Here is a 17,856-nt window from a genome sequence, read left to right as displayed (position 1 = left end):
AAAACTGGTGTACTTATCTTCTAAATTGGTATCTGTGGGCCTGCAGCAGACTTGTGGTCCTGAGGTGGTAGTCCTTTGTCTTTTTTTAGGGGGGGGGGATTGAGGAATGACAAAGTCTCACTATGTAGCCTTGGCCTGGAACTCACTATGTAGACCAGGGTACAGAACTCAGAGATCTGTCTGCCTCTGCTGCCGAGTGCTGGGATCACAGGCAGGATCCTCTGGCCCTGGCAGTTTGTCTTTCAAACCTGGGTTGTTGGTGGAGCAAGCTTGTAGCTGGATGGGGTGCTGACCACACTCGGGGTTGAGAATCACTGCCTCATGACCCTGGCATTCTCAAAGGTCTGGAATGTGACAAAGAGTGTCCTTGGTGCCTACCTGTGATACTCACGCCACTGGAGCAACTACTTCTCACGTTCTAATTGTTTGCTATGTGCTGTAAGGAGCCTTTTCTGTCAAGTCCCATTTACGACTCTCAGAGAGGGCCAGGAAGATGGCCTTCAGTGGGTAAAGATGATGCCAAGGCTGAAGACCTGGGTTCAAACTTCAAAACTCCCATGGTGGAAAGAGAGAACCAGTTCTGGAAAACCGATGTCTGAATTGTGACATGCTATGGCATGCACACAAACCTCTCTCGTGCTGAGGCATGAGCATTTCTCTTCAAAAATAAAAATACTAAATAAATAAATAAATAAATAAAATTTAAAAAGAGAGAGAAAAGAGGGAAAGGAGGTATTGAACTGGTTAGAAAACACAAGAACATGTGTGGGGAAGGAAGCATTGCTGAGACCAGTCCACATGCAGCCACCATAGGGTTTCCTAATCTGCTTGTACCCCATTGTATGTCCAGTGTCTTTAGGGTTAACAGCCTGGAACCATCAATGTCAGAAGAATGGCTTTAGAAAAAAAAGAATTGTCACCCCTTTTCCTGTAGGACACCGAAGCCCCAAGTGACTATCCAACACCTCCCAGTTACTAAGATGGCATCTGGTGTGACAGGCCTTCCTTTGGGGGCAAGTCTTTCTCTTCAAATTCAGCCTGAGCTAAGAACATAGATTTGAGCTGGGCCTGGTAGCATAGTCTTGTAATCCCTACCAGGAAGTCTCAAGCTGGAAAGTCACAGACTCAAGGCCTTCCTGTCTACAGAGCAAGGTCTTCAAGGTCAGCCTAGGTGACTGAACAAGTCTCTATCTTAAAAAAAAAAAAAAAAGAGTAAATTAAAGGCAGTGGTGGCGCATGCCTTTAGTCTCAGCACTTGGGAGGCAGAGGCAGGGGAATTTCTGAGTTCAAGGCCAGTCTGGTCTATAGAGTGAGTTCCAGGACAGCCAGGGCTACACACAGAAACCTTGTCTCAAAAAACCAAAATAAACAAGTAAAAATAAAGAGTAAAAAGAGGGCTGTATGTTGCCTGTTTGCCCAGCATGCACAAGACCCCAGGTTCAAGCCCAGCAAAATGAAGTGAGGCTGGGGATATTAGGGCTTGTCTAACATGCATGAAGCACGGGATTCAGTTCTCAACACCGAACAGAATGTGATGGTAATGCCAGCACTTGGAAGGTAGAAGCAGGGAGATCAAAGTTCAAAGCCATCCTGAGGTACAAAATTCAAGGTCAGCCTGGGACACTTAAGACCTTGTTCTCTCTCTCTCTCTCTCTCTCTCTCTCTCTCTCTCTCTCTCTCTCTCTCTCTCACACACACACACACACACACACACACACAGGACTTAGGCTCTTCAGTGTACTTACGAGGGACCAGTTGATATTACTGAGCAAATTACTTCTCCCTTCTGTGCTGTCCCCACCTCTGCAAAGTGGAAGGGTCAGCCAACCCGTCTCACCCACCATGCCTGTGACAGACAGTAGTGCTGGCTTGAGTAGGAAGGACTCCTACCTCCTACCCACCGTTTGCGTGGCGCCTGGCCTCTCCTAGGCTCTGTATCTGTGCCAGTTCATCGAATCCTTATAACATCTATTTTTCAGAAGAAGAAATGGAGGCCAGGGGTTGTAATTTCTCTAAAAATCACAGGATAAGAAAATGATGGCGACAGTAAGAACTTAACCGTAGTTGCTTTTGGCAATTCAAACGTCAGGGCCCTGGAATGAATTGTTCTCTCCCTCCTGGATGATAGGAATGATAGGCCAAGCATCCCTACACGTAGAGGTCCTGGGATCTGTGTGCCTCCGCTGGTTATTGCAGTGTGAAGGTGGGGGAGGTACAGCCGCCTCCAGGCACCTGCAAGCGGGTCCAGGCTTGCTAAGGGAACAAGCAGGCGGTGGGCGGGGCCGGGAGGGGCAGTGAAGGCTGTAAAAGCCGTGCAGGATGGAGCTCTGACACTGAATCCACTGAATTGGCGGCTATGGAGCGTCCTCACTTCCCACTGGCGATGGGCCTTGGCCTGCTCGCATTCTGCCTCCTGACCCTGTCCCCGGACGCCCGCGCCGAGCTGCGGAGCCGCAGGACAGGAGAACGCCAGAACCTGTCACTCAACGACCCGCGGGTGCAGAAGGCCGCACAGGCAGCAGTGGCCAGCTACAATATGGGCAGTGACAGCCTCTACTACTTCCGAGACACCAAAGTCATCGATGCAAAATATCAGGTGCGGTGGCTGGGACAGATTGTGAGACAGAGTAGCTGTGGAGAGGGAAAGGGACAATTTGGAGAGGAAGAGGGACAGGGAACAGGGGATGGGGGACAAGCAGAGAGCACTAAACAAGGGGGCACTAAAACCAACCATAAGGCCCGGACCATTCTACGAAATACTTCAAAACTAAACAGATAAAGAGCAAAAATCTCTGGTAACCAACGTTATCTAAATATCAAAGAAATGCAGGATCCAGCCTCCTTCCCGCAACTAACCTCAGTTCTCTAACTCAGCCAGACAGAGTGGGAGGGCCCAGTGTAGGTATCACATGCCACTCTCCACTGCTTCCTAGCTGCACACAGGTGTTAACACAGAAGCTCTCCAGCCCCCTGCCCGGCGAGGGCTCTGCTCCACCCTTGGGTCACACATAGAAGCTCCCCACCTCCACTCCAGATCTGAATATGTAGGCCTTTGCACCCTGGAGTGGGAGACTTGTAGAGGAGAGAGAAAGAGACACACAGGCTGGACTCCCAGGCATCTCTCACCTGACCTGTTTTGTTCCCAGCTGGTGGCTGGCATCAAGTACTACCTGACTATGGACATGGAGAGCACAGAGTGCAGAAAGACCAGAGTCTCTGGAGACCACATGGACCTCACCACCTGCCCCCTGGCTGCAGGGGGACAGCAGGAGGTAACAGCACTGACCCCATCCCAGCCCTGTGCAGAGTCTGAGGCCCTTAGCTTGTCCATCCTGACTAGTCTATCTGGTCAGGCAAAAGCCTGGCTCCACCTGTTCTGTTTGGCTTTTGTGTGACTCAGGCCAGGGTGGGGTGCAGGAAAGAGAAACTGGGGATTCCTCTTGGGGTGGGAGTTGCCTGATAAGCCTGGGATCACCTCCTACCTTCTGATTCCGTGTTTGGGGACCACTACTTGTCCGTGGCTCCAGAGAGATGTGGCAGGCAGTCAGGGGGCTGACAGCTAGAAGAAGCCTGGTGCCAAGCTCACCCTCCTTGTCCTCCGCTCCCCCCTCAGAAGCTGCGTTGTAACTTTGAGCTCCTTGAAGTCCCCTGGAAGAACACCACTCAGCTTCTAAAGCATGACTGCGTGCAGGTGTGACCGGCCCCAGGGTGACAGCGTCAGGATCCCATGGGAACAAGCATGGTGGAGGCACCTCAGGGCCATGAGCTGTGTCTGCTGCAATAAATCTCCAGCTTTGCTTCTTGCACTTGTTTTTCCTGTGTGTTTCACCACTCTGACTGACCCTCACTCGGCTCCCAGTGACTCTCAGAACCCCTCAGCTGACAGGGTACTTTATCCCCTAAAGGAGCACACACCCCCACCCCCCCCACCCCCGCTGATCCCTCTGAGGCAGTACTGAGGGTATGGCCCTCAGATGGAAGCCCCTCTTCCAGATATTTTCAGTGGTCTCAGAGGTAAGGGAGGAGGAGACAGACATAGAAGACGGATGCCCGAGACTAGCTACAGTAGGGATATCTGTGTGAACCAGACCAGCATCTTTTCCAGGGTTCATGCTGGGACTCTGAGGAGGAGGATGTCAAAAACTGGGGTCAGGAGGGCTGCAAAGGCTGACGACTCAGGCCAGTGAGTTTAAGAGTGGCACAGCTCTTGTTAGTGTCCTCAGATGGTGAAGCAGTAAAGAGCATCAGACAGCAAGGTTACAGGGCACTTGTGATACCTTGTTTCCCTTTAGCAAGGTACATTCTGTGACAGCAAACAAAGCACTTCATGTCTCAGTATCTGGAAGTTTTTTTCTGAGACAGAGTTTCTCTGTGTAACTCTAGCTGTCTTAGAACTCACTCTGTAGACCAGGCTAGCCTCGAACTGAGAGATCCACCTGCCTCTGCCTTCTGAGTAGTGGGATTAAAGGCGTGCGCCACCACAGCCCAGCATGTTTGGAACATTTGACCACATACATATTGGGGGAATGTCAAGTTCCCAGACTATAGCCCTCTAAGGTCCTGACACAAGGCCTTATGGGATATGACTTTGGCTACATGAGGGGCCTACAAACAGTCTCCAATCCAGTCCAGTTCCTCTCATCTCTCAGCTCTTGAAGGGAAGCCCATATCCTGCTGAACTCACAGTAGTGACCAGTTGTGTAAGATGGCTGCTCAGCTCCATGGGCCCCATGGCACTGGGTTCCCAGCTCACAAATATTCTTGTGCATAACAGTAGCTGGAGGTGACTTTCTCTGCTGAGTTCCTATAGGCCAGAGGTCTTGAAGCCAGTGCATGCCTCTCACATCCTTCTCAGAGGTATTTTCTCAATTTTTCTCTGGGCAAGATTTGTAAAGAAACCTGAGCCATGAATATTCAGAGGGAACAAAAGCTGCTATCCTGGAGGGGTCACTGTCATGGGAGAGACAGGGACCAGTCTAATGCCATGTTAGACTAAAGGAAACAGGTGTTAGATTCTTTGTACATTTCTTTGTAGTAATTCTTGTTATACACATGGTCAAACAGAGTGAGGGGAGGCAGTCCCAGGACCCACTCAGGTGCTTGTAAACATGTCCTGAAGATGCTAGCAACACAGCCTAGAAACCCATACACAGAGACGCCAGGCAGACTGTGTACACACTGGAGAAGCAGGAGTAACTTAGAGATGAATATACAGCACCTCTCCCCCAAGCCAGCACTTATATCATGTCCAGACATCTTGCTCAGATACACTAACATGCATCTACCCTGGGACAGGCCATAGTCATCAATTAATAACCAGACCACTGCTCTTCACTACCTTACACCTCCTTCCTAAGAAAGGTCTTACACCTAACTTGCTCCTGTCTGACCCTCCGCCCCAATTCTGTGACCTCATGAACATCAGAGAAGCTGGGGTCCCGTCTACTGCCTTCAAAGGTCACATCATGGTGGGAATGAAGGCCAAGTGCCATCTGAAAAGCCTGACACACTGAGGGGCTGGATTTGATATTGAAAGAGGGGACAACTTGCAGCCCTGCTTCTGCTAAAACCAGATATCGTGACAGCGCAGTCTGTGCTATGCCGTCACTGCTTGGAAGGTTTCCAAGTTCTGTCAAGGAGAAGATATCAAGCATGAAAACAGTGCAGGGCAGGTGACAGGAAATACTTGTCGAATGAATGTGTGAGGCCCAGGGAGAGGCAAGAGTCAAGACATCGTGGCTTTTCCACCTCTGAAATGGGTGCCCAAATTCCAGATGGCATTTCCTCTGCTTGATGTATTCCTGAGCCTGGGCATGACTAAGCAAGGTTAGGGAGAAGCCTCCACCAAGTGATGCTGTCTTAAGTTTCCAGAGAAAGAACTGCTGCCTGGACCAGACCAGTGGTGAGTGTGGGCATTGGTCAAACCACTATCCTCCAGCCCCCCACTCTGGGGTCCCTCCAGCCTCCACGACCCTCTAGATTGGCTTCTACTAAAAGTAATATGGTTATAAATGATGGAAGATGGCCGATCCTTGATGGGGAGTCCCTGGGCCAGAACTGAGTTTCACCTTCCACCGGCAGTCCTGCTGTGCACACGGGCTCTGGCAGGACATGTGAGACTCATCTGAGCCCTAAACAGGCTGGGCAGAAGCAGCCATTTTCTTTGGCCCTATCCCAACAGCAACTGGTCCTTGTCACATGGCCCTGTCCCCATCTATTAGAAAGATAAGAGTCCTTCTTTAGGCCTCCACTACGGTTTTGTGGATTTACTTCAGTGATGTCAATGATCCTTAACTTATAGGGTTTTTTCTTAAAGATTTCTTTTTATTTGTGTGGATGTCTGTGTGTGGATTGTATGTGTGAGTGCAGTGCCCACGGAGACCAGAAGAAACTGTCCGATCCTTTGGAACTGAGGTAGAGGTGCTTGTGAGCACTGTGATGTGGGTGCTGGGGCCTGGACTTGAGTCCTCCTGAAGAGTAAATGACCTTGCCCTCTAAGATCCACGCCATCTACATGGCTCTTCTCGATCTCTTTAAACCTCTGGGTTCTTTTAAAATTTTCATTTAGTTTTGGTTTTTCAAGACAGGGTCTCTCTGTGTAGCCCTGGCTGTCCTGAAACTCATTTTGTAGACCAGGCTTTCCTCAAACTCAGAGATTCACTTGCTTCTGCCTCCCAAACGCTTGGGTTAAAGGTATGTGCCAACATACCTGGCCTTTTGGGGTTTTTGAGGGTTTTGTTTGTTTTTTTGTTTTGTGTTTTTCCAAGACAGGGTTTCTTTGTGTAGCTTTGGCTGTCCTGGAACTCACTCTGTACACCAGGCTGTCCTGGAACTTACAGAGTTCCACTTGCCTCTGCTTCCCCAGTGCTGGGATTAAAGGCTTGTGCCACCATATGTATTCATATGTATTCTTAGTATTCCCACTAAGTTGCTATCCTTATGTTAAATGTTGGGGTTCCTGGTAAGCCTCAGTTCCTGGGTGCTGGGCCCCATGCCTGGCCTCTGATGCAATCCTGAAAATTCTGGGATGTTTCAGTCTGTTCTTTTTTCTCCCAAGCCCAGGCCAGATAGGCTCTCCTCATCTAAGGACTCTACATTTGGTCTTCTGTCCTCTCCCCAGGCTCCTTTTTCTGTACCACTCTTCTGATCACTGCTAATACAGTGTTGGACTGGACTGAGAGGCTGGGACTTGGTAAAGCCAGAGGAGATCCAAGAAGAGCTTCTTACACATGCAACTCTCAGCTTATGCCTGTGGTACACTGTTCTACCCCCTTGGCCTTTGCTCCAGGCTAGCCAGTGAGAACACAGAGCCCCTTGGGGTTTTAAAAACTCTATTGGGACCTCAGTCCAACATGGTTCTGGATAATACCAGCAGCATTAGGGCCTTGTTCCAACCCACGCTGGTAGGTAGCTTGCCAGAAACTCAAGTCAGTATTCTTCATGGTCACTTTCCGTAATCGTCATCTCCAGCCTGTAGGGTCAGATAGGGTGTGTGTGTGAATGAACCAGGGCCAGCCTTTGCCAACACCATGCATGCCACTGTTACTCAGAACCCCCCTTGAGTAAGAGCTTCTACCCCCACCCCAAGCCTCTCCTTCCTGGTTCACCTCAAATGCAGTGTCCACGAGCTCATCGATGACAGTTGCTTGGGAACGAAACTTCTGTTGATGCTGTTCCACTGCTGCCACCAACTGCAGGAACTGGAAGTGGAGCGCCCGCTGCCTGGAGTTGGGCAGAGGCAAGGACTGGGCTCCTAGGGACCGAACATGGCTGCTTGCCATGACCTAGAGGTCTATCTCCAGTATGTCTCCTTCTCTAGATATTACTTTTTTTTTAAACTTATTTGTTATTTTGTAAATGTGTATATGTTTGTGTACACATGTGCCTGTGGGTACACATGAGTGTGTGCCTGTGAAGGCCAGAAGTCAACACTGGGTGTCTTCCTCTATTGTTCCCTACTTTACCTTTTAAGATGGTGTCTACTATTGAACCTGGAGCTCACTGATTGGCTAGACTGGCTGGTTAGCAAGCCACAGGGATTCTCCTGACTTTACATCCTCCTCAGTACTGGGATTATAGGTCCAGGAGTGCATGGTGACACCTAGTCTTGTACATGTGTTTTGGGAGCCAAACACAGATTCTCATGCTTGAATAGAGACTGCTTTAAACTTAGCCATCTCTTCTAGCACCCACTGAGCTGCCCAGACCGGCTTTGAACTTGTGATTCTTCTGCCTCCGCCTTTCAAGGAACTGAAGTTACCAGCATACACCATTATACCTGATGTGTCTGACTGTTTGCCAATACCCAAAAAGTCTGTGTGTGTCTGTGCCATAAAGGCATCAGCAATGGTTGGTCTCTTAGCCACCCACCCCTGCATCCTGCTCATTCATCTATACAAGGCTCTCCATGGACCCCCTCAACCACCTGCCCATCCAACCACTGCACACTTACTACCCAACCCATTCTTCCTCAGATCCACCCACTCAGTCTAAATCAACCATCCACCCCCCTCTTTATTGCCCTGTGTTCATTCTCACTCACTTGTCCACTCATTGGATCTTATCAATCCATTTTCTAGACACACTGGGAATAGGAAAAGCAGGTTGCTTCAAGGATATTGAGATGGACAAGAAAGAGGTATCACACTTGGACCCAGATACTACAACCCATTGTAAGTGTCAACACAATGCCTAGGGTCCTTGTAAAGGAAGTAGCCAGGACTTTATCCAGAGGGGAAAAGAAGCTCTAGGATCAGAGCTTAAGCCCAATGGAGAGTAAAAAAAATAAAGTTATACTGAAAGATACTCTAAGTGGGGGTAGACTAGTAGGGATGACACCCCCAAAGAAGTATGGCAGAGGCCACAATGGTGGCTCAGATCCTGGAACATGTAAGATAAACAGGGTGACCTAGGAGGTGACAGTAGGTAGGAATTTAAACTGGCTCTCTCAAATACTGGTCATCTAAGCCTGGTATCAATCTCTAGCCAGAAAACAACAGTGTAGGGAGAGGCCTGGCAATAGTACATGTGTCATCTTAGAAAAGAATATGGGCAAAACAAGGTTATGCCATAGGTAGCAATGATTGTGAGCTGAGGGAAGCTAACACTACCCCAATCATATAGAACTCTGAATGCACTTGCCTCTGGGGGGCCCTAGCTGCCGGTTCCTGTACCTGTATGGTCTCGCCCTAGGGCTTCCCTATTTTTGGGGCAGTGGCTGCAGTCATATGGGTAGCAGACCCCAAGTGACAGCAGCATGGAGTAATTTGACTCTGAAGACTTCTCTACTTCGGACGAGGATGAGGACTACGTGCTGTTGGGTGGAGAGTACAGTGAGGATGTTATCAATGAATTTGTAAAGGAAGATGAAGTGGATGGTGAAAAGCAGGCTGAGACAACCAAAGGGAAAAGAAGGAAGCCTCAGAGCATTCCAGCCTGGAAGAGGAAACAAAATGGCCTCTTGTTAGAGGAAGATGGCAAGGACGACTCTGGAGGTAGCAGTGAAGAAGATGAAGAGGCGCAAGAAGGAGGCCTTCGGCCAGAGAATGCAGGGAAAAGAAGGAAGATGAATTGTGGGCCAGCTTCCTTAGTGATGTGGAACCAAAGTCAAAAGCAGTCCCAAGTTCACTAAGGTAGCAGAGGAGACTGAAGAGACTAGCTCAATAAACCGTTGGCCAAAGCAGATGAGCTAGAGAAACCTAAAGAATCAGAAAAGGTGAAGATTACCAAGGTTTGACTTTGCTGGTGAAGAAGTGAGGGTAACTAAGGAAGTAGATGCTGCATTCAAGGAAGCCAAGTCTTTCCTCAAGCAAACAGAGAAAGACAAACTGCAGGCTCTTGTCACTTCAGCTGCAACACCACTCCCTGCTGGGTCATGGATAAAAAGAACAAGTGGTATGAGCAGCCTTTTAGGGAAAATTGGAGCCCCAAACCAGAAAACAAGCACACTTGAGAAATCCAAATTGGACTGGGAGAGCTTCAAGGAGGAAGAAGGGATTGGTGAAGAGCTGGCCATCCGTAACCAAGGGAAAGAAGGGCACATTGAACAGAAAGCTCTTCTGGATTGAGTGGACCACAGGCAGTTTGAAATTGAGTGAAATCTCAGCCTGAGCAAAATGAAACGTTGACATTCTGGGGAGAATTCATAGCAGCTTAATCCTATTGACAATGTGAGCTCTTCTGTGTGTCTGTGATATTTCCAGTGTTCTTCATCATGTTTCCAGCAAGTCTCTTGTTCTACATTGCAGTTTGTTTAATGTATCTTAATCTCACCTGGTTTCATTCATTTTCCTTTTTACAATTTGTCTTTAAATAAACAAACAGAACCCTTAAAAAAAAAAAAAAAAAAAAAAAAAAACAGAAAACCTCTGAATGCCAGGCTGCAGATGTTGGATTCTGTCATGGCGAGTGGAGTCCAGAGGATATCAGTTTGCAGTTGTGACCTTGTAATGATCTGGAGCCAGACTGGCTGCTGGGAGGGAGCATAGGGCTGGGCTTCCACAGAGAACCTCAAGAGAACTAGGCCTGAGAACCAACTCAGAACCAACAGCAGCCTGTTGCCAAGGACCCTAGTCTTCACCGAGGATCATCAGCTGGCTGGCCAGGGATGGGTATTGCTGAGATGTCACCGTGTGTGTGATCTCCAGACCTTGCCCACATGATTCTCCACAGTACCTTTCAACCTTCCACTTGGCTGAAACTTGTCAGTGGCCCAGCAAAGAGTCTGGCAGTATGGACAGGAGTGGTAGTAACAGAGTAGAATTTCTCTTTGGGTCCCTGGCAACCTCATGGAGCCTACATCTGACAAAGGTCAGGATACTTTAGAGAAGCTGTGCAGTGGTGACACCTACCTTTAATCCCAGCACTTGGGAGGCAGAGGCAGGCAGATCTGAGAATTCAAGGCCAGCCTGGTTTATGGAGCAAGTTCCTGGACAGCCAGGGTTACACAGAGAAACCCTGTCTCAAAACAAAACAAAACAAAACAAAACAAAACAAAACAAAACAAAACACACAGAGAGAGAGAGGGAGAGGGAGAGGGAGAGGGAGAGGGAGAGGGAGAGGGAGAGGGAGAGGGAGAGGGAGAGGGAGAGGGAGACAGAGGGGGCGGGGGCTCTGCTACTGGTATGATCCTTGTGGTGCAGCCAACACAAGTCCTCTGTGAGCTGGAACCACTCCTCACTGTCCCCATGTCCCGTTTGTAGTCTTGGAAACAAGCCTTAGACCTCCACCTACTTCTTTCCACACAAGACAGACAGGCAATGTTCTTTTGCTTCCCATCCTACCATCGGGCCTCCAGACCTCTTACCCTGGATGCTCTCCCCCACCCCCATCACCACCCTCACCCCCCCTTCCTTCCATCTCCTCACTTCTCTGTCATGTTGCCAAACATTCTTTCAATAAGCTGCGTCTTCAAGGCTTCCTCGGTCATTTGGGCGTCAGCATCTGGATGGGAAGAAGGGACCAAGAAGGACGTTGACCAGGCCAATCACTGAATTCAAGAAGAGTGAGGACTGGGTGTGGGAGCAAACACCTTTGATCCTAGTATTCGGGAGGCAGAGAAGGAGGATCTCTTAGTTCAAGGCCAATCTGGACTACAGAGCAAGTTCCAAGACAGCCACAGCTACACAGAGAAACCCTGTCTCAAAAAAAAAAAAGTCAAAAACCAAAACCAACCAACCAACCAACCAAATAAATAAATAAATCCCAAAGGGCAACAAGGCAGGAATGGCGACCAGATCCAGATTATCATCCGAGTGCTAGGCCGAGCCATTCCCTTGCACTCTCTGTTAATTGGAGCCAATTTGTCTTTTTTACTTAAGGTAGTTATCAACCATAAGTGAGTAATCTCTCATGCTGATCTTACAACAGGGTCTAGAAACTCAGATTCTAATATGCATCTTTTTTTCTTCCTCTCTCTTTTTGTCTCAAAGATTAAAAAAAAAATCCTGTGTGCATGCATGTATGTGCACTATATGTGTGCCCCTACTCATCCATGGAGGCCAAAAGAGAACATCAGATCCCCTGGAACTCCCTTCTCTTGAGACAGTGTCTCACATCTCGTAGGATGCTTCAGAACGTCTGACTCTCCTCTTCCTCCCCTTCCCAAGCGCTTGAGTCTACTTGACTCGTAACAGCAGTCTCCTGCTGTAAATGTCTCCTGGAAGACAGGCCATGAAAGTCAGTTGATAAACCATAATTTGTTTTGCAAGTAAGTTGTTCTTTCAAAAATCGAGACATTTAATTGGCTTGTTAGAGGGCTGTCTAGAATCCTTTGGACCAAAGTTCTAAACTTGATAGTCTTCTCATATCTCAGATTCTAAACCTCTGGAGCAGCCTGGCCACTCCAGGGGGAAAGGAGCCGGGCAGGAGGAGGGACTGGTCAGTACCTGCTTTGTTGAGATTTGTCAGAGAGTCGTCCAGCAACTTCTCATGGACCCGGGCAGCTTGCTGGAAAAAAGGCCTCCGTTCTACCAGGGTTTCCTCCCTGGAGTGTTGTTCTTCCACCCCTCCTGTCCTTGCCCCACGTGTGTGGTACCTCCAGCTTCACTTTCTCTAGGCCTTTGAGCAATGCCATCTGGAAGTTATCTACCAGGACAGCAATCACCAGGCTGCAGAGGGGACAGTGGGACGCTCTCAAAGGGGACACCAGAGAAGAGGCCACATACTGTCCTCTTGAGTCCAGTGTGGCATGACAAGGGTGAGGGAGCTGGGGTGGGTTAGGTAAAGAGTGGATGGCGTAGCTGGGCAGTAAAGCAGGTGCCTCACTTGAGGAAGATGAAGTACTGGATAATGATGTAAATCATGAGAATGGGTATGATGTACCAGGCACCTGGGGAAGGAAAATGGTCAATCAAAAGGCGTTCCCCAACTCCCACCCTTTCCAGCAGGCATCAACAGCCCCCATATGGTAGATGTAACTGAGCCATTAGTGTCGGCTAAGCAGGCTCTGAACCCTGGCCTCTGCCCACCTTGAGCTCTGTTGTCTATGTAGATGAGGGACCAGTCATCCAAGGTGAGCATGGTGAATAGGGTGAAGAGAGTTGTGAAGATGTTCTGGAAGCGCTTGGGGTCTGACTCTTGAAACAGTGCCCGGAGCACAACAGAGAAGAGAACTGGCAACTGCTTAGGGCCAAACCATTACCAGATACCCCCCATCCCCCGCCTCTGTACTACCTCTCACCAGGTCGCACTCAGCCCCTCTAGACCTGTTTCTCCCCACTCCTGGCTGCCCTAGGCCAGCAGCCACCCAACCTCCACTGCACAGGATACAGAGGCAGGTAAACATGAGTGTGAGGATAGCTGTGATGGATGGCAAAGATTCACTGAGAGTCCCGGTCACTTCATGGAGGCTGGTCAGGATGCTGTGGGCAGTGATGGAGAGGAAGTCTGAATTAATGGGGATGGAAGTAAAGAGCTGTAGCTGGTAACCAGACTGGATGCTAAAATTAAGGTATCCCTAATTCATTGGTGACTTAGTCAAGTCCTGATCCTTCCTTGGAAAATAAAGAGATTGATCTGTGCATGGACCCCAGGGAGGTTTATTCCAAACACACAAGGGGCCACAATGCCAACCCACCACCATCCCAGAAACAGGTCACATGGATTTCCTGGAAATCCAGGCCCATGTTCTCTTTTCCTTGAGGGCAAGCAGCCTTGGTAGTAATGACCTGAGCCTCCGAAGGACCCGGATGGCCCTCAGGGCCCGCATGCTCTTGAAGACTTTGAGAATCCGGAACAGGCTGTGGTTGTAGAATGAATATGAGAGCGAGTATATCTGGAGGAGCACGAAATCCAGCACTGCCATGATCATGATGAAAAAGTCTACGGCAGAGTGCGGCTTCAGCTTTAGGGAGGCCCCAACAGACCCGTAGTCAGACCCACAGGCTTTCTAAAACCAGCACCCCATTCCCATCCCTTTTCTGTCCTTAGCTCCCCACAAACAGTTCAGAGCCCTTCTCCATCCTATCCCAACCTTACCCACTCACCCAGATTGTTCCATGGGTCGTAAAAATACTCTAGGCCCAGGGCAATTAGCTTGAGGATGGCTTCTAGTACATAGATGGAGAGGAAAATGGAGTCCAAGACCATGAAGTACCATTCTGTGGGGATACCAGAGGCTTTCTCAGTGACAATTCCCAGAATCCTGGGCACCCTCTACTCCCTTCTTTACTAGGACCTCATGTAGGCCAGACACCCAAGCTTTTCCTGGCTGAGCTTTTTTTTGTTTTGTTTTGTTTTTGAGACAAGCGTCTCATTATGTAGCTCTGGCTAGCCTGGAACTTGCTATGTAGGTCAGGCTGGTCTCAAACTCATGGAGATCTGCCTGCCTTTGCTTCATTCTGCTGGAATTAAAGGCCTATCTATGCCCAGCCCCCTAGCTCTTTTAAAGGCTTAAGCACCCAGTTTGAGGGTTTTCTTGTTTATAAAATAGGAACAAGAAACAGGCTTGGCAGAGTTCTTTATAAATGCTTCGAACACGTTCTAACACTGCAGCCTTGAACTGTGGCGGTGCATGCAGTGCATCGAGTGACTCTTCAGTCGCCGGGGGGGGGGTGGGGGGGGGTGGGGGGAGTGTCTCAGGCTCTCCATTTTTACTATTCCAGGGCCTCCTGGTGGAGGTCCTCCCAGCGCCTGTCCCACCAGGAGGGGTTGACTCAGAATGTACTGCCACCTGGTGACTACATTGTAAACAGCATGGCCTGCAGTTCTTGGGTTTTCTGCAGGACCTCAGAATATTTCTACCTCTGGGAATGTCAGTAAGTTGCCAGGGGGTAAAGATGAAGAAAATAAGGGTGTTGTTGTTGTTGTTTTGTGGTTTTGGTTTTTGTTTTTTCTGAGACATGGTTTCTCTGTGTAGCCCTGGCTACCTACCACAGGACTTACTCTGTAGACCAGGTTGGTCTCACACAGAGATCTGAGTTCCTCTGCTTCCTGAGTGCTGGGATTAAAGGCATGCACCACCACTGTCAGGCTTAACATAAACTGTAAAGACCTCTTGGCACTGGATCAAGCTCATGGGAGGAGCTGGAGCCACATCATTCGTTCAGCATATGGCCAAGGCCACCTGACTCTTACCACCTCGGATCTCTAGCTCAGTGAAAGTCTGGGCCACGAGGATGACAGTGTTGAGGCAGACCACGAGGAAGATAAAGGTCTCAAAGCCCAGGGACTGGGTCAATGACAGTATCATTTCCTGGAGACTCAGAAGGACACGGCTTATTTTTTCCCATAGCAATTGGAAGATATTCCCAGTGCGCGTCTTCTTGTGGGTCCTCTGGGCCTCTGTAAAGGAGTCAGAAAGTTATGTTCATGCGAGTAGTGACGGGTTCGGTGGTCCCGGGTACCCTTCCAGATGGGCGTCATTATCATCCCTCCACTTGTCTACTTACTAATGTGCTATCTTGCTTGTCCTATACTGGTCTTGGGGTCACTGTCCTTATAGCTTCCATACTAGTGGCTAAGATGTTTGGGATTTGGTTTGGCAGGTTCTAAGCATTCCTTATCCTACAACTCCAGATTTATTTATGCTCATATGGAAACTTAACAAAACCTGATTCTTATTACTATCCCACCCTCTCTTTTTCCATTTAAGATCCTCCTAAATCAGCCTGTCCCCTGACTGCTTCTCCTGTCCCCATGTAGTAAGTCACCAGTCCTTCTCTGGTCATTCATGAGACTTTTGTTGTATTTGCTGAACTAGTAGGCACAGAGTCTGGGAGACTGACCATTGCGGTCTCTCCATGCCTTCTAGTAAGTTGGCTTTTCCTTTTAGTATTGGTTCCCAGGATATGTCCTCAGCAAGTGTTTCACAGTTTAGTGGGACAAGCATGAACACAGAATCCATGGAAGCAAATCTCCTGATGTACAAGATGCCAGGCTCCTGTCATTAGATGGCCTTGGATTATACCCAACCCTAGCTTTGGACCCTGTGAGGGAAGCAACTGTCCTAGCTTTTTCTGCACTGCCAGGACCCAGGAAGACCAGGTATCTACATTTGATTAGATCCTCAATGGTGAGGAAATGAACATGTGTGTGAATGAAGCAAGGACTAGAGGAGGAGGCAGTGCAAGACTTTCAGAGCCGATAGTGTAAAGAGTAAGGGAGAGTGAGCCTCCAGACGCAAATGGCTGATTGAATACACACTCAAGTGCGGACTGGGCTTCCCAATGGCTGAAAAGCCAGTTCAGGGATAGAGCCTTATGAATCTGAGCCGGGAGGTAGGAGTCTGGGTTGGGACCCCAGGAAAGACTCACTTTTGCGTTTCTGAACATGCTCCTCATCACTCCAAGAGACTGATTCTTTCAAGCTGTCCTTAGAATGAACTTGACCGGAAACCTGAGATCGAGCTCTCAAGAAGGACCGTGCTCCACTGGCTGTGCTTTTGGATCCCACATGAGAAGGAGAAGTGGCAACGGTGCTGTGGGACTTGTGTGAGAGCTGGGAGGCACTTGGGACACGATGGTGGGCATGTTCTCTGTGGGGCATATCTCCATGATGGTGTCGTTCACCGTGGTGGTGGTGGTGGTGGTGAGCTTTGTGGCCCGCCTGGTGGGAATCAGCGTGGATACGAGATTTTTCATGGTGATGGTGCATGTCAGAGTGATGGGAAATGTTGTCTGCATGATCAGACTGCTGTCTGTTCTGCTGAGGGTCAAGATGTTGAGGCCTCTCATTGTGGTGATGGGTTTTTACATGGCGGGTGCCAGTAGAGGGCTGGGACAAAGCTTCACTGAGTCTACGGGGTTCATTTTGGTAGGAATGATGATGGGGTTCAATATGAGATCCACTCTGGGGTCCATCAGAGTGCTGAGATTCAGCAAGGGGGTGAGATCCACCATAAGCACGAGGGACATTACTAGGTAATGTGGAAACACGGGCCCTGTCCTGCTGCTCATGGGAATGATGGGATAAGGCACTATCATGGAAGTCTGAGAACTCATGCAAATGCTGGGATTCATTTTGTTGATGGAACCCAGCATGCTGTTGGGATGGTTGTTGGAACATCCCATGTTGAGGAGACTCATGATGAAAGCCACTGTAACTTGGCCTATTCGGTGTGGGGTGGGGGTGGGGGTGGGAAGATGGTGGGTGGAAGTGATGGCTTGGATCTAAGCTACCCGAGTGTGAGTGTGTCTCATAGTAAGACTCATCTGTCCTTGAAGGTTGATCCATGACTGTCTTGGAGCCCCTGGAACGAAGACAGCTCAAGTGTAGAACCCAATGTCCCTTTTCTGGATCTGCTAACGCTAAGCTCAATCCAGCTACAGCCCCAGCTTCCAGGAAGCGTTGACTATTCTTTTGGAATTCTCTCTATGATGTCATCAGCATGCTTAGGTCTCATTTCACAAATGAAGACTTCTTTGGGGCTTATCATTCAGAATTGAAAATTATTGTGTCTAAACAAAACAAAACCCAAACAAATAAAAGATGAAGAAAAAAGAATTATCATATCTCACTCACCTCTTTATTGTAAAATAAGAAAACTGGGCTGAGTGTGATAGTACAGACCTCTGAACCCAGCACTAGGGAGGCAGAGGCAGGTAGGTCTCTCTGAGCTCAAGACCAGTTTAGTCTACACAGTGAGTTCCAAGTCAACCAGGGCTACACTGTAGGCATATTTTTTTTGTAACTTACTTTTAATAAGGATTCAATCTCTCCTCTAGCCCACCACCCAGCAGATGTAGTGGAAGAGAAAAGTTATTAGGATATGGGGGGCCAGCCGGGTGGTGGTGGCGTACGCCTTTAATCCCAGCACTTGGGAAGCAGAGGCAGGCAGATTTCTGAGTTCAAGGCCAGCCCGGTCTACAGAGTGAGTTCCAGGACAGCCAGGAGAAACCCTGTCTTGAAAAACAAAAA

At 48.9% G+C, this 17,856-nt stretch overlaps 2 protein-coding genes and 1 pseudogene across 2 annotated transcripts; 2 read left to right on the top strand and 1 right to left on the bottom strand.

The window, feature by feature from the left end:
* The first annotated feature begins 2,282 nt into the window (after positions 1–2,282).
* On the top strand, positions 2,283–3,806 carry Cst6 (cystatin E/M). The gene is made up of 3 exons (XM_034516882.2): positions 2,283–2,596; positions 3,147–3,272; positions 3,614–3,806. The coding sequence occupies exons 1-3, from the start codon at positions 2,357–2,359 to the stop codon at positions 3,695–3,697; spliced, it is 450 nt and encodes a 149-aa protein (XP_034372773.1). The 5' UTR covers positions 2,283–2,356; the 3' UTR covers positions 3,698–3,806.
* Positions 3,807–7,316: 3,510 nt separating this feature from the next.
* On the bottom strand, positions 7,317–17,273 carry Catsper1 (cation channel sperm associated 1). Its single transcript, XM_034519530.2, has 12 exons — positions 16,254–17,273; positions 15,076–15,282; positions 13,986–14,099; positions 13,668–13,821; positions 13,270–13,361; positions 12,969–13,112; positions 12,766–12,829; positions 12,536–12,608; positions 12,387–12,447; positions 11,367–11,442; positions 7,608–7,722; positions 7,317–7,471 (listed from the first exon to the last, which is right to left on the bottom strand). The coding sequence occupies exons 1-12, from the start codon at positions 17,170–17,172 to the stop codon at positions 7,445–7,447; spliced, it is 2,046 nt and encodes a 681-aa protein (XP_034375421.1). The 5' UTR covers positions 17,173–17,273; the 3' UTR covers positions 7,317–7,444.
* LOC117712603 (craniofacial development protein 1 pseudogene) lies at positions 9,257–10,135 on the top strand (annotated as a pseudogene).
* Positions 17,274–17,856: the final 583 nt, after the last annotated feature.

The sequence above is a fragment of the Arvicanthis niloticus genome, chromosome 1, assembly GCF_011762505.2.
Source record: "Arvicanthis niloticus isolate mArvNil1 chromosome 1, mArvNil1.pat.X, whole genome shotgun sequence".
Classification (NCBI taxonomy): Eukaryota; Metazoa; Chordata; class Mammalia; order Rodentia; family Muridae; genus Arvicanthis; species Arvicanthis niloticus.
The sequence above is the reverse complement of the archived record's forward strand: the minus strand, read 5'-3'. Positions and strand labels throughout refer to the sequence as shown.